We start from the raw sequence: 16,828 nt of genomic DNA on the forward strand, positions 1-16,828 counted from the left end.
CAACATAAAATCAACAGTGCCTACCTGTACCTCACTAGTTCCACAGTGTGGGCTATCTGATTCCTGTTGCCTCTCATGATTTTTTCTGGAGTGAGATTGAAGAAATTCTTTGTATCTGGGAATATCCTGATTTTGCCTGATAAAATCTTCAAGCCTTAAAACCTAGGTTGGCAGGTGAGAACAACAACAACAGATGAAAACTTCCCCATCCCCAAAACCCATCTGCTTCTCTTTAATGTAATCCCAGAGAAGCAAGTTACAGGTCAGTTAATTTGTTATTCTGGGCAGGACATCAAATGTAATGAGACGGAAAAGCAAATATGGTGTTGAGCATCATCAGTGCATTTCACCATTGCACTGAATTCACTTGTAATATGATGAGAACAAGGAATTTCCTGACCTCTGATAGCTTGTTTCCCATGAGATAAAATGTTAAAATGCTCACAGGCAAAAATCTCTCAGCAGCATATGAAAAGGAAATATTATGTATGGAAAGTTTTAAAACAGGTAACATTTCCCTAAGAGACCTGGCTGTTGCAAGGGAAAAAGCTGTGAGAAGATAAAAATGCATTCCAGATTCATGTAGATCAAAATTCACAATTGTCAGCATTCTTACAGGTGTACTGTTTCCCCCGGTAAAGAAGTGCTTTCGTGAGGGTTCTGTTTTTATTTTGACAGGCAAATTATTTATCAAACCTTCAGTCATTATACTCCATAGGATAAACATTTTGACAAATGTACTTATTTGGAGAATGCATCTTATTTAGCCCATAGACTATACGCAACAAGTGCTACAAAGGAATAATCAGGATTTTAACATGTCTCAGACTTATTTTTCAGCTGGATTCTGTATTAGAATAGACACTTCTATGCTAAAAATGAATTAGGGATACACTGTGACTTAGCACAACCCTTAGCAAGGCCTGGTGTAAGCTACAGCACCCTGGGAGACACTATGACTCAGAGACACACCTCTGGGTCACAATTCCTCCCCTGCATCCTTTTCTTTCCTGGGAGTGGGGTGCGACTAATTGCTGCCCTGTACCAGCAGTAAATTACTATCTATCCCATGCTAGCTCAGCTACTCTGGCTAGGGAGCATGGAGGATAGAGCCAAAGTTCCATCCATTCCTTTCCCCGCTCCGCCATGTGCTCCATGGAACGAGTAAGCAGGCAAGCAGCCTCACTTCTAGGCACCTGGATCCAAGATCTGGGGGAGCCCAAATAGGGGAGCTAGTAAGGTTCTTATTCCCTCTTGCATGGGCACATAGTCCAAGTCATGATCTTGCCCTCATTAAGTCAAATTTCTCATTAGAGAGCTATGGAACAAAAAACATAAACAACAAAAAAAGGAGTAAGCCTATATGCTCAGTGAAAATTAATATCATTTTGTTAAAATCTTCGTTAACATTTAAAAATAATAATTTCTGATATTTCTACCGATAGTCTTTGCAAATTTCCTTGAAGGATATCGCAGACAGTAAGGATTATGAATCTCATTAAGAACCTTCCGAATGAGAAGAAAAATTAAGCGTCCTTTTAATATCAGGTGGATTTATGCCCAGCATACCTCAAGTGAAGAGTCCTGAAGTTTCCTACTTAGGGCTTCTTTCTCCTTCTCTAGCTGCTTTATTTCATTCTCAGCATTCTTTCTTAATTCCTCTAACTGTATCTGAACCTCCTAAAAGTAAATAAAACAATTAAAAACGTGTAGGACCATGCCCAGAGTATACATCATAGAAGGGAGGAAAGAAAGTGTCTCAGTAGGGTGGAAGAGATATGGACAATATGTTTCAGGAATATGAACAGAGGCAGATCACAGCAGTCCATACAGTTCTATGAAAGCTAATAATAATACTTAAGCACTTGAATGGCACTTTTCATCCAAGGATCATCACAGCTTTTTGCAAAAAAAGTTAAATATCCTTGTCCCCAGTTTAGATCTATCTGCCTGTTTTAATTAGGGTTTTCTGTTGCACCCATCACTGTAGTGCTGCTGGATGATGAAACAGACACAGAGAAGGGAAGTGATCTGGCTGAGGTCACAGAATAAATCAGTAAGAGAGCTTAAAATAATGGTCTTGACTGGAAGCCAGTCCAGAGCTAGATCACATTGTCCCTTAGCAAAGGATTGCAAAAGCATTGGCAGAGAATGCATATTAATAGATACAATGGAGTTCAGTTACTAATTTCTGCATTTTAGAAAATACAGTTATGAATCAATATTATGAAATCATATCTCATTACTTTGCAAGCAACTTTTATGTGGAAAAACCATTCAATGCAAGTCTCCTATAAACAACCCATTAGAAACTGTTATCCTTGACTCTGATGATGCTTCCAGCATAACTGAATTGTGGTGAGGATTTCCAGGTGAGGGCGGGAGGGAATTTCAGCTGAAGAAATCAGATACACTTTCTCACGGCTTATTTTCAGGATTCACACTCTGTCGTGTCTCTTCAGATTCAGCAAGGCTGCTTCCATGCATTCTGCACAGCCATAACAGTTTACTCAATAATAGATACTGCTGTCCTGTAGTGTCTCTCCTTACATTAATTACAGAGTCATCTAAGTGTTTTGTTCTGTTTTCATGATCAGCATAGACTTACACTGGCCGTGGTCTCAATCTTCCACCAAAAAGCAGCTTGGAGTATTAAAACTGCAGTGGGTAGACGACATTTGTCTGATATTGCATCTATGTTCAAGAAGGGTTAATCTAAAGTTGTATTAAGGAGCAAACCATCCACCACATTTTTAAAGATGTATTCACTATATAATCAAAGTCTGATGACTGGTAATCTCAGTAGCGTTTCTAGTGGAAAGGTGTGCACATCTCAGAAATCACCATTACAATTGCAACCTTAATGACAACCCCAGCGGAGAAATCAAGAATTAAATGAAGATTGAACTGCCACCTCTCACCCTTAGAAACTGTCCCTCCAGTTCAAGGTTGATGCCCATTGGCAAGAGAGTGATTGGAAGCTTGCAGTGATGCTGCAGTATCTGCTCAATGGAAGGAGGATTTCAGTGTTGAAGGTTGTCAATCCAGTGCTTTTATAGTTAATTAAATCTCCTTTCAGGGCATGCACAACTTTGTACACATCATTGTCAAAGCAGAAGGTGGGGATTTAGCCAGTTTCACTCATCTAACTCCCTGCGCTCTGAGCTGAATATGTATTCCTTAGTGTCTGAATATCGTCACAGTTAGAGTGCTCATTTGCTGTAGAAAGACTGAATATGCAACTCCTAAATATTTCCTTAAGCAATCTGGTATTTGAAGCTCATTTGCATACTTGCTCTTCTCATCTGTGTCAACTTGCTGACTGAAAACATTTCTCCAGCAGGTCTTGAGAGACCACTTCGGGGGAGGGGGGGAGGGAGGGCCAAGGGGGAGGGTGAAGATGCCAATTCTAAGAACTTCAGGCCCAATGGAAGTCTATAATGGTTAAAGCAGAATGACTTAAAAACATTCAACATATCAGAATGTGAATGTAAACTCCTGAAAAGACAAGTAATACACCTCTATCCCGATATAACGCTGTCCTCGGGAGCCAAAAAATCTTACCGCATTATAGGTGAAACTAGGTTATATCGAACTTGCTTTGATCCGCCGGAGTGCACAGCCTGGCCCCTCCCCCCCCACCCCCCACCCCCCTCCGGGAGCGCTGCTTTACTGGGTTATATCCGAGTTCGTGTTATATCGGGTCACGTTATATCGGGGTAGAGGTGTATAATTAAAAGGAAGGTACAATGTTAGCAAACACAAGCAAAGACCATGGAGTAATGAGGATTCCTCATAGCTAATAATTAAGCAAATGGAAATCTAGCACCAATTCACAGTGTGGAGGTGCTGTGAACTGGCTGGCAGAGACTGACAGAGAACTGAGAAGAGAGTTGGAAAAGACAAAATTAGTTTTTGAAGAAAAGGAGAAGAACAAATGATCTTGTGGTTAAAGTACTGAAGATCAGAGGCCTACACAGGTTTCCTGTGTGACCTTTGGCAAGTCACTTAACCTCTCTTTACATCAGTTTTCCTAACTTGAAATGAGGGTATCATCATAATCTCCCTACCTCATGAAGCTGTTGAGGGACTTAACTCATTAGATCCTGGGATAGGAGTAACAGTAGCAATGAAAAATATTATTTGACAAAAACAAGTTTTATTTTACTGTTTATAGAAGATGCCTCCTAGCAGTACCTATTTCTGTGCATTTATTATTGACAAACAAACTAACTTACATTTGAACCTGGAAGTTTAAATTGTGCACACAGAAAACTTCCTGTGGCCTTTCCCAGTGCCATTTGGCATACACATTAAATTGCTCACCAAGATCTGTGCTATTCAAAAACAAGGGTCGGATTTGCAGAAGGAGGCTTCCTTTTGTGTGTGTACAATTTTGCCTATTCAAACACCTGGACATGCCACATTCAAACACTTGCACTTTCATGGTCAGGCGATGGAATTTTCCACACACGGTTCCCTTTTTGACAAATGGGGTTTTGTGCATTTAAACTCTATCGCTTCATGCACATGTATTAGTGCTTCAAAAAGTGTTTGCACAGTGCCTAGCACAATGGGGTCCAGCTCTTGGCTGGAGCCTTTGAATGCTATTGTAATATAGATATATATTATTATTATTATTAATGAGAGCATGTATGCAGATGTTTTGCACTTGCAAACATGCACACACATAAAAGGGGACTAGGCTGTGACCCCTTAAAAAAACAGGGTAGAAAAACTATGATTTTTTTTAAATAAAAAAATTGAAGTTTTTTTTAAATTTAAATTGGGTTTTTTAATTTAAATTAAATAAAGGTTTATTTAAAATTAAATTTGAAATTTACAACTTATGTTGAGGCCTAAACTTATTATAATCCATGAAATAATTTAAATAACTACAAAAAATATTAAACAGTACATGTTTGTTGCCAAGTTTTAAACAAAGTCAAACCACTGAATGGGTGGAAGTCACTGGCTAAGCACTAGAAGCCAAGTTTGCTGAAGTGCTAAACCAGCTTTTGACATCAGTAGCCTCTTCTTCAGGTTCAGAGACAATATTTTCTTCATTACAGTTTATTCAACTAGATTAGTTCAATGACAAGTTCATTCAAAGTTAAGAAACCAACTGGGAGTTGAAACAGCCTGAAAGCTTGTTTTCCTCCACCAATCTATGAATAAAAATTAGATGTGAGAGAATGAAATCTCCTAGCTCATGAAGGGCACAATGATCAGAAATAATCAGTTCAATTAATTAACTACAGATAATACTTCCTTTGTTTAATAAAATCAGTTCGTTTTAAATGCAAAACATGTGTTGATAAACTTTTTTTTTTAACGTATCCAGCATTTAAGGTTGTTTTATTTAATTTTTAAAAAGCTGCTTTTTGCACTTTTAACTTGAAATTCCATCCAAATAGAACTTGATACAAATTGCAAGGGGAAAAAAGCATCATCTTGTAAAAAGTTAAGCTAAATAATTACTTAAATAAATGTATATAGATATAGGGCAGGGGTCGGCAACCTTTCAGAAGTGGTGTGCCGAGTCTTCATTTAATCACTCTGATTTAAGGGTTCGCGTGCCAGTAATACATTTTAACGTTTTTAGAAGGTCTCTTTCTATAAATCTATAGTATATAACTAAACTATTGTTGTATGTAAAGTAAAGTTTTTAAAATGTTTAAGAAGCTTCATTTAAAATTAAATTAAAATGCAGAGCCCCCCGGACTGGCGGCCAGGACCCAGGCAGTGTGAGTGCCACTGAAAATCAGCTCACGTGACGCCTTTGGCACACGTGCCATAGGTTGCCTACCCCGGATATAGGGTATCCTCCTGGTTAGCAAAAAGAAACACCAAATTTAGTGTTAAGGCTATACTTAGTTGCAAATCAATCTTTCTTTAGGAAAATAATTAAAAGGTACAGATGCAAAATTTGATTAAAATCAGTTATTTAAATCAAAGTTTCCTGCTTGCTGATTTAAATAATTTAAATCTCATTTAAATCAAAGTGATTTAAGTCAATCCATCCTGTTTAAAAATTAGGCTCATACTGGTAGTACAAATGAAAACTCAAACAACTTTGCAATGTTACATGGAATAACCTGTGTTCAATCCCCAGACTTTTGCTCCCCAGGCTCGCTGGGGCTAAGAGTACTACAAAACAAGGTACTCAGGAACTGGCAAGCAGGGCAGAGTGCGTTACATGGCTTAGCAGCAATCTCCCTTATGCTCTTTACAAGGAGGTGTGCTCAGTGATTCTTAACCAGAAGTGGAACTCCAAGGACAAAAGTGTAAAAGCAAAGAAAATAGGGTAGGGAAGCCCTTGCATCTCCAACAAGGATGTAAATGACGCCCAGACCAGTTGGTCTGATTACCATGTCGTGTGCTCTAATAGTTTTGCTTATATATCTTTTAGGCAGAAAAAAGCAAGTCCCATAAGGAGACAGAGGGCCAAATTCTTTTCTGATTTAGGCTCTGATTCAACATGCCATTTAAGTATATGCTTAATGTTAAATCCCATTGGGATTTAAGCACCTGCTTCAAGTTAAACATGCGTTTAAGTGCTCTGCTAAATCAGGACGGATTTAACACTTTTATTTAGGTGATTTGCTGTATCGAGGCCCCTGCAATGTGCAAATTCACTGACCCCAAGAGAGTGCAACCCACAAATGCAAGGGCAGAATTTACCACAGAGGGTTATTTCTCAAGAAACTACATCTCTCTGATGAATCTCTTTAGCGACTGGGTGCCAATGCAATGCCAACAGTTTAAATTAAAGTGCAATATAGACTCCTACAGTATTTCCATGACTACTGGTGTTACCAAGGCAACCTGTTTGGATCTGAGGGAAGACAAGCATTACTCCTACTGATTGGAATTAAGTATGGAGATTAGTATCAGCTTATTTATTCTCTTTTGTACCTGGGTGGCCACTGGTTCCTGCAGTCAGCAGCAACATCTGACCTGCGCAACTGCACTCTGGAGCCAATGATGAGTGGTGCTAAATCCTCTCAATTCTATTGTCTTTCAGTAGGTTCTCAGCAGCTTGCAGGATTGGGCTCTATGTTTGGAAAATGTGTAAGTACTGAGTATGTTAATGCTATTCAAGTTTTGAATAGCAAGGATCCATATGAATTTAAATTTGAGATTGGAATATACAACCCCTGGTCATTATCCCTTGGGATGGACATTAAATTAATCACATTGCTGTCGCATGCAAGGCATTCAAGCATAGGCACTGCCAAGAACACAGGAGTCTCATCAAGGATAAATTCACTTTGACTGTGAAGCTTTTCATAGAAAAAGCACCAGTTCAGTTCACTTTTTAGACCAGAAACACAGCAACAAAATCCTTGCATTTTCTAGTAACTCAAAGTGCCTCCAGTTAGAATAATGAAAATGACTATGACCAATGAGATTAAAAACAGATGAATCAGAGCATCTATTAATAGAAGAACATCCCCACCTTCTGCAATGTTTTTCTTTCAGCTTCCATGGAGGTTTGAGCAGATTTGATTTCCATTGTGTGTTTCTTTACAAGATCTTCCAACCCCTTCACAAGCTGCTCCTTCAAACGCATTTTCTCCTCATCTGACTGTCGTTTAATTTTATGAAGTTCTTCTTTGTGCCGTTGCTTTATATCTTCTATTTCAGTAGCTGCAGCTTCCATGGGCTATAAAATACAGTGGCCTTATAATATAAGAAAATCAAGATAAAGTCCTGGAGCCTGAGCAGTCTACCTATTCTGTAGGGGATTTCCTGTCCTTCGAGGTGAGTTCCATTGGACAACACTGGGTTCTTGTAAAAAAAAAAAAAGCACTCCCTTCCTGTGAAATTTTAACGCTCCAGGGCTGTACACATCTTTTATAATCAAGCTTCTCACACTTTTTTCATACTGTGAGCTACTTCTGAAATTAGAGATCTCCTTATGGACAACTGCACTTTCATGGAGTTACACCATGTATGAATTTGGTCCCCGCTATGTTTCTCACTCTAAGGGTATGTCTACACTACGAAATTAGGTCGAATTTATAGAAGCCGGTTTTATAGAAATCGGTTTTATACAGTCGATTGTGTGTGTCCCTACATAAAATGCTCTAAGTGCATTAAGTCGGCAGACCGCGTCCACAGTACCGAGGCTAGCGTCGACTTCCGGAGTGTTGCACTGTGGGTAGCTATCCCACAGTTCCCGCAGTCTCCGCCGCCCATTATTGCCCAGGTGCAATAATCCAGTAGGGGGAGCTAACAGATCACCGTAAAGAGAGTTGGATTAGACAATTAATTAGCGGGAGGCTAATTAGGGTCTATAAATTAGGGAGCTATTAGGGTCTATAAACTCCTTACTGGTGGGAGTTCATTATTTGAACTTTTTCTTGTTAAGCTTCTAAATGGAATCAAAATAGTTTCCTTTTTTACATTAATCAGCATCTTAGCCTTAGGAAGCCTGCCTTGGTCCTCACCCTTTTTAAGGGCTTGATCCTACAAGGTACTGAGCACTCCGCCCTGAACCAGCAAAGCACTTAAGTATAAGCCTCACTTTAAGCATGTGAGTAGTCCAAGTGAAACCATCCAAACTAGTCAAGTGTGTGTTTAAGTGCTTGGCTGGATTGGGCCAAGTACTCACTACCTGGCAGGACTGAGGCCTACACAAGCAATCCAAAGTCCACGGAAGTCTAAAGAAAGATCCTTATTGATATCAATGCACTTTGGATCAGGCCTTATATGGGGTACCATGCCTTAAGAGGGCTGGGAGTAAATACCTGTGTAAGCACCTGTGTGGCTTCACTGCCTTCCTTGGTTTGGCTCTGTTTGGTGTAGGTCATTTGCTGCAGCTGGATTATTTGATTCTTCAATTCATCTACTTCTTTCTCAGCTTTGCTTTGGGAATTCAGCACAGTTTCCATTTCTTCTGCGGTTGTAAGATTTACATTTCAAACAACATACATCACTTGGGAGTTTACAACGTGACTGACTAACAAGAGAAATATTTAACAATGACATTAATGAGCAGCGTACCTGCTTTACTCAGTATTTCATTCTCCTGCAGCATGAGCCTCTCTTTGGCTACAGTCAGTTCTTCTTCCAGTTTTTGCACTGTGCTTTTGGACTCCAGAGTCTCTTGTTGAGACTCCTTAAGCTGTATTTCCAAGTCCTAAAATATCATAGGATATCACTTATTTCTTTGGCATCTTGCATATAGTCCATTTTATTCTTAAGTGCAGAGGTCACCAATCACCATTACTATAGAGTGATGTCTCAGACACTTGGAAACTTAGAGGTAAGCTAGTTTGTTCTGCCTCTGTCAAGCACTGCAATACCTCCAACATCTATTAGAGAGATTAGAACTTTATTTAAACCAGCTTTACTATTTGTCATCAGACATGCACTGGCTCTGAAATAATAATAATAAATTTGCTCTAATATGGGGCCTTTCATCCAAAGGTCTCCAAGCATTTGTCATGCACTTAGGAAAAAAACTGAAAATTCATCACACTTAAACATCCTTTTCCTTTTATGTTTAATGCATTTAATGGCTTTCCTTGCCAGTATTTGCTAATGACCAGAGATATTTGTGACTAAAGAAATTTCTTCTTCCCAGTCTGTCATATTGTAATGTGAAAAGTAGTCATAAGTATGTAACAGTACAAAAAGCCACCTTATGAAGGAAAGCTTTTTTGTGAAAACAAATATTAGCAAAATATTGGAAACTACATTCTCTTTTCCCCCAAAATTATGTTCTCTTTTCCCCCAAAATTTATCCCACAGTGAGAGTTCTTCTTCAAATACTCAGGGCAAGAGTCTAAGCTTATGTGAATCAGCATAGCTCCATTGGCTTCACAGGAACACCACGAATTTACACAGGCTGAGGATCTGGCCCTCAGAACAGATCTTCCTAATGTAATTTCAACCTGAGCCCCATTCAGCAGATACCAAAATCAGAAACAAAAAGCAGAAGACCTGAAACTGTCTTGACACCTCCAGTTCCTTTTTTTTATTGCATGCCAGAAACATTGCATTTTCTTCCATTTAAATCAGTTTCTGCTAGCAATACATAAACTATTATGGTATGTGGAAAATTAATAGATATAAAACAGTTGCATGATATAATATGCATAAGTCATAGACAACACATACACATACACCAGCAGCATGAAGTCTTTTATACTGGTCCTATTAAGTGTATAATTACAATCTAATCTTTATTTCTGGGATCAAGTTCTAGGAAGTGTTGTTTCTATCCTTCAGCTTCTGCTTCTTTCAGATTAGCTAGTTCAGCAAGGCCCAAATTTAGCAAAGCATTAAGCGAATGCTTAATTTTAACTTCAGTGGGGCTAAGCAGGTGTTTAAGATTAAGCATGTACTCAGTTTAAGTGATTTGCCAAATGGGGGCCTACATCCTACAGGCCTTCTAGCAAGTGTAAATTAAGAATTAATTAACTGTAAAACTAAAATTTGAAATATTACATTCTTAAGAACAGAAACAGGACCCTGAACACAGCTCAAGTAAGTGGGTTAAATGTAGGAAAGGTCTGCAGGGGCCACTTCAGTGGGACTACTCACTTGCTTAAAGTTAGCTACATGCTTAAGTACCTTGCTGAACCAGGGTCTGTGACTGAATCCCCCTGCCCTGACTGATGGAAGGGCTTACCCGCCTCTGTGGCATCACCCTCTCCCTCTTCTCTGGTGTGTGTGGGAGAGGGAAGCAGTGGAGTCTGGACTCATTTCCCCGTCTGGCCTTGTGGAATTCACAAAGAACAGGTGATGTGGCCTGGGGTTGTCTCATTTTTTTCCTTGAAGCCCCCTCCTCAGCAGGGATCACCTTTAAGGAGGAGTCTGTGCCTGTGCAGCTGACTCAGAGCTGTACTGCCAGGCAGTGAGGTGGGGACGGAGGGCACCAGAGCTTCAATGGGGGGAAGAAGCTCCTTGTGTCTGGCCCTGGCCACCCATGAACCCTGGGAAGCTGTGAGGTTCTGGCCCTTGATGGGGAGGTAATCCCTGTACCCCCCCCCCCCCATCCCCAATGGAACAGTGTGAGGGAATTTCTGTGAGGGGATCCTAATGATTTCCATATTTCCTCCTTCTGAGCCCCCTCCGACCAGGGCCGGCTCCAGGCACCAGCTTCTCAAGCAGGTGCTTGGGGCGGCCATTCCGGACAGGGGCGGCAGTTCCAGGTATTCGGCGGCAATTCGGCGGAGGGTCCGTCACTCCGCCTGGGAGTGAAGGACCTCCCGCCGAATTGCTGCCGCAGATCGCGATCGCGGCTTTTTTTTTTTTTTTTTTGGTTTTGGCTGCTTGGGGCGGCCAAAACCCTGGAGCCGGCCCTGCCTTCAACAGATTCTTCCCCACTGAGGAAGTGATCCGGCCTATTATCATCATTGTATTAGAATCTTCCAAGATGCACACTTTATTAAATGCTACCTAAATTGAGTGTCATGATTAGGAGCATACAACATAAAGCAGCTGATGTCCAACTTGCTGTCTTGCTGGCTAGACTCTCTTCCCAAGAATGCACCTCATACTGAAGTGGATGGGCTGCTGATGGCCAGAGGGTGGGAGGATACACAGCTGCCATCCCCCATTCCTTGCATACCCCCTGCCACACTTTGGCAACATTACTGCCCCCTTCACCTAGCAGCTGAGGGGAGAATAAGTTTTCAGTCAAGACGCAAGATTCACCTCTCTCCCCCTGTGCATCATCTACAGCTTTGAGAGAGGGCACTGTTCAAGAAGGCTCCCCAATGGATTCTTAATTGTCTCTGAAACTCTGTCACTTAATTACATTTCTCCCCCTTGCCTTCTGAGCTCTGTTAAACTTCTCTAGTGCTTACAAAGCACTTAACTCAAAGGGCTATTTATAGAAAGAAAAAACACTTTTATAGAACAGAATTTTAAAGACTTAGTAATTTGCTACTTTATAGGCAGATGGATCAGCATCTCCCATTCTACCTGCATCCTCTCCTTCAGCTTCTGGGAATGCTTCTTCAACTCATTTATCTTCTGGCCTTTCACCTCCAGCTCAGCCTCCAGCTTCTTCGCCTGCTGCCGCAAAGCAGCTTCCTGGGCCTCAGAGCTTTTCTTTTGCTCTGTTGCTCTTTGCTGGCACTGTTTCTGTGTATCGGCCACTGACTGCTGCATGGCCTTTTTCAAAGTCTCTTTTTCTTTCTTGTAAGAGGCTTGTAGTTTGCTGGCTTTCTGAGCATATTCTTCAGTTATTTTCTGGTTCTCCCTCTTGAGGTTTTCCATTTCATTAATTAGAGCCTGCAACTCTATGCTGCGTTTTTCATCTATTGTCTCCTTTTTATCCAATTTCTCTTGCCTAAATGGCTTACATTCATTTACCAGGCTCTCGGACTCCTGGTTGAAATGTTGAGGCTTGTTTTCAAAGTCTGTCTTCGTATCTAGCATCTCCTTGGAAAGGGTAATGATCCTTTCAGTGTGGTTTGCCTCTGTTCTGAATGCCTTCTCTTCCACCTGCTTCTTGCACATGGTAAATTCTGCTAAGGCTTCCTCCTTTAGCCGCGTGTGTTGCTCCAGTGTATCTTCAAGGGTCTGAATATGCTTTCGTAGCTCCTGCTCTTCTCCTACTTTGCATTTATATTGGAGAATAGTTTCCCTTGTCTCAGCAAGGATGCGCTGAATTTCCTCTTGATGGGCTTCTTTAAGAGCCTGTATACTGGCCTCATGCTCGTCATTTTTAGTGTTCAAAGCATATATCACCTATAGACCGGGAACAGAATATTACAATATCTTTTAATTGATGGTATTAAAGATTCAGCAATTGTATTCATCAATGTATTCAATTAATTTCTAAGATGATGATCACAACAGTTAAATGTAAACTGTTCCTTACTAGCAAGGAGAAAAAAGTGAAAATAACAGGCAGACAGTCTAGGGTTACCATACGTCCGGATTTTCCCGGACATGTCCGGCTTTTGGGGGCTCAAATCCCCGTCCGGGGGGAAATCCCCAAAAGCCGGGCATGTCCGGGAAAATCGGGAGGGCTGGGTGGTGCTCGGCCGGGGCCGGCGGTGCGGGGCCGGGGGCATGGTGCCGGGCCGGGAACTAGGGGCGCAGTGCCGGGCGCGGGGCCGGACGGGGAGCCGGGGGCGCGGGGCCGGGCCGGGGGCCGGGCTGGGAGCCGGTCAGCCGGGCCCGCGGGGAGCCGGGCCGGCGGGGAGCCGGTCAGCCGGGCCCGCGGGGAGCCGGGCCGGCGGGGAGCCGGTCAGCCGGGCCCGCGGGGAGCCGGGCCGGCGGGGAGCCGGTCAGCCGGGCCCGCGGGGAGCCGGGCCGGCGGGCCCGCGGGGAACCGGGCCGGCGGGGAGCCGGTCAGCCGGGCCCGCGGGGAGCCGGGCCCGCGGGGAGCCGGTCAGCCGGGCCGGCGGGCCCGCGGGGAGCCCGGGGGTGCGCCGGGCCGCCGGGGGCCGGCAGTGCTGGGCGGGCCGGGGGTGGTCGGCCGGGGCCGCGCCTCCTCCCCCCCACACCCCCCTTACCTGCTTCAGGCTTCCCGCGAATCAAATGTTCGCGGGAAGCAGGGGAGGGGGCGGAGACTTTGGGGAGGGGGCGGGGTTGGGGCGGGGGTATGGGCGGGGCTGGGGGCGGGGCCGGGGGCCGTGGAGTGTCCTCCATTTGGAGGCAGAGAATATGGTAACCCTAGCAGACACACCTCAAGCACAAATTAGAAAGCAACATCGTGAAGGGAGGAAAGATGACCCTGAGATTAAAATATGAGACTGAGAGCTGGGAAATAGAGCTGGATCTATTCTGGACTCTAGCAAAGATTTCCTCAGACAACTTTGGCAAGTCACTTAGGCCAAAGTTTTCAGAAGTGTCCACTGTACCTAACTCAAAGCACAGGCCTGATTTCCAGAGATGCTGAGTTCACACAAATCCATTTGAGGTCAATGGAAGCGCTGGTTGCTCAGCACTGCAGAAATCAGGTTCTGGCTCAAGTTGAGCCTTCAACAGCTGAGAAAGAAGTGGCCACTTTTAAAATTGTTGGTCTTAAACTTTCTGTAATTTACTTTGCTCCGTCTATAAAATGTGGAGTAATAATTCTCTTCTCTCAGGGCTATGATTATGCTTCACTCCGTATTTGTAAAGCTCATCCAGATCCTCATGTGGAAGGTGCTACATAAATACAAAATAGTATTATTTTGAAATATCTATTAAAAATCTACAATGTATTGGAATGAAGGGTAGATTCATAGAATTTTGGCCTGAGCTGGTAAATTTCCATGATGAGCTTGCAAGGCTGTTATATGTGACTGCAAAATATTCAGTATTCTCTTTGAAGAAATACTTGGAGCCTAATCCCATTCTCAGCAAAGTCAATGGGAATTTTGCCATTGATCTTCAGGGACCGGGTTCAGGCCCATGGGACATAACTGTTATAGAGGTTTTATTTTTTATTTTCTGCTTCAAGCTTTGATGTATCCCCAGACTGTTAATAACAGTCACCCCCGTAAATGTCAAACAGACTGATTTAATACATTAAAAATCCCTTGTGATGCTCTAAGTCATTCTGTAGTATGTAAAATTTATGCATCAGCATAGTCATGTTATTTACTGTTAGTGGCTTTCTGAATGGATTGAGCTAGAGGAATTTGTTAGGACTAACGCATAGGTAATTGTGTTTCAAATGTATAAAGATCAGTATTGAACTGTGCTGCTCCCAACATATACTGCAGAAATATAGATGTGGTCATTTAGTACCCGTATGTCCCCCCACTAAAAGCCCTACAGGTGACATCTATGTTAGGCAGATACATGTTGTGACGGGTTGGATCACAGAAACCCCCTTGGGAGCTGCCACCAGATGTGCAAAGACTACCCCTGCTTCTGTTTTCCCTGCCAGCTCAGGACTCCAGCACCCTGTCTTGCTGAGCCAGACACTCCCGTCTGGCTCCAGACACAGACCCAGGGTCTGAATCACTTGTCCCAAAGCTGCAAGTTTACCTGAAAACAGCTCGCAGTAGCGTGCTTGTCTTTAGCACTCAGATGCCCAACTCCCAATGGGGTCTAAACCCAGATAAATCCGTTTTACCCTGCATAAAGCTTATGCAGGGCAAACTCAAATTGTTCGCCCTCTATAACACTGATAGAGAGATATGCACAGTTGTTTGCTCCCCCAGGTATTAATACATACTCTGAGTAAATTACTAAACAAAAAGTGATTTTATTAAATACAGACAGTAGGATTTAAGTGGTTCAAAGTAGTAACAGACAGAACAAAGTAAGTCACCAAGCAAAATAAAATAAAATGTGCAAATCTATGCCTAATCAAACTAAATACAGATAATCTCACCCTCAGAGATGTTTCAGTAAGTTTTTCTCAGACTGAACACCTTCCAGGCCTGGGCACAATTCTTTCCCCTGGTACAGCTCTTGTTGCAGCTCAGGTGGTAGCTAGGGGATTCTTCATGATGGCTTCCCTCTCACTCTGTTCTCTTCCCCCCTTTATATATCTTTTGCATAAGGCGGGAACTCTTTGTCTCTCTGGGTTTCCACCCCCCCTCACTGGAAAAGCACCAGGTTAAAGATGGATTCCAGTTCAGATGACATGATCACATGTCACTGCAAGACTTCATTACTCACTTGCCAGCACACACATATACAGGAAGACTCACAGGTAAATACAGCCATCTGCAGACAATGGGAGTCATCAAGATTCCAAACCATCATTAATGGTCCACACTTTACACAATTACAATAGGCCCTCAGAGTTACATTTTATATTTCTAGTTTTAGATACAAGAGTGGTACATTTATACAAATCAGATGATCACATTCAGTAGATTATAAGCTTTGTAATGATACCTTAAAAGAGACCTTTTGCATGAGGCATATCTCAGTTACTTACATTCACTTATTACCGTATTTTCTCTAAAACTATCTCAGTTACATTATATTGACTTATTATCAAGTTTTTATAAAACCATATAGACTGCACAACGTCACACCATCCTCCTGAACTTACTGCCAGAGACTTGGACACTGACCATGGCGGAGGCAGTATACCTAAAATTCGTTTTTGGGCTCCCCTATGGGGCAGACACTCCTGTGTCCCCCAAAAGGGAAAGAGACCCTGACCCAGCTGTAGGCTCACAGCTTCCAGCTATGAGGGATCTTTCGCTGGCCAGCAAAATCCCCCCCCTTTCACTCAGGTTGGGTTTGCTTCCAGCTAGAGTCCTTGGGGTTTGTTCCCACCGCAGCAGTCACCAGTACCCCAACTTCCAGCTCCAGGATACATGTCTCTGTGCACCTCTTCCACTCCATTACAGCCAGGTCATGCTTCCGGGCCTCCCTCTGGGCCTCCATAGCCCTCTCGTGGGCAGCTGCCTCTGCCTCCGCTCTCGCTGCCGCCCTCGCTGCCTCTCTCGCTGCCTCTGCCTCCATGGCACTAATTTCTAATTGTCTTAGTTCCAGCCGTCTCTTATGTTCACTTTCTCTCTCTTTTGCTTCCAACCTGGCCAGCTTTAGTTTAATAGCAGCGTCACTGGTACTCATTGTCCTGCTTTCTCGTGCTGGGCTACAACCACTCTGCCGTTCACTGGAACTGAGATCACTAGTACTCATTGTTCTGCTTTCTTGTGCTGGGCCACAACCCCTCTGCAGTTCACTGAAACTGAGATGCACTCAGCTCAGGGGATTCTTAGTTAACAGAGAGCTTCCTTTTCTGTCCCTACTTCCCTTGCCCGAAATAAGCAAACAGAAAATAACAAACCAGTAACCACTTTGTCTGTTCTCCAGCCACCACACTTAAAACTCACTTAAAATCACTACCAGTATCTCAAAGCAATCAACTGTGCACAGATCCTGCTCGACTACGCCA

General features: G+C 42.8%; 1 protein-coding gene across 3 annotated transcripts in view; it reads right to left on the minus strand.

Annotated features, from left to right (window-relative positions):
* Positions 1-16,828, minus strand: part of FAM184B (family with sequence similarity 184 member B) — a 99,998-nt gene that overhangs the window by 38,838 nt on the left and 44,332 nt on the right. For all 3 annotated transcript variants that reach the window (XM_054031185.1, XM_054031184.1, XM_054031183.1), the window contains exons 2-7: positions 11,944-12,714; positions 9,013-9,148; positions 8,757-8,905; positions 7,463-7,669; positions 1,570-1,680; positions 25-162 (exon numbers count right to left, since the gene is read on the minus strand). In XM_054031185.1, the coding sequence (XP_053887160.1) occupies positions 25-162; positions 1,570-1,680; positions 7,463-7,669; positions 8,757-8,905; positions 9,013-9,148; positions 11,944-12,714 (1,512 nt within the window). The remainder of the gene's footprint in view (positions 1-24; positions 163-1,569; positions 1,681-7,462; positions 7,670-8,756; positions 8,906-9,012; positions 9,149-11,943; positions 12,715-16,828) is intronic.

The sequence above is a fragment of the Malaclemys terrapin genome, chromosome 5 (genome assembly GCF_027887155.1).
Source record: "Malaclemys terrapin pileata isolate rMalTer1 chromosome 5, rMalTer1.hap1, whole genome shotgun sequence".
Classification (NCBI taxonomy): Eukaryota; Metazoa; Chordata; order Testudines; family Emydidae; genus Malaclemys; species Malaclemys terrapin.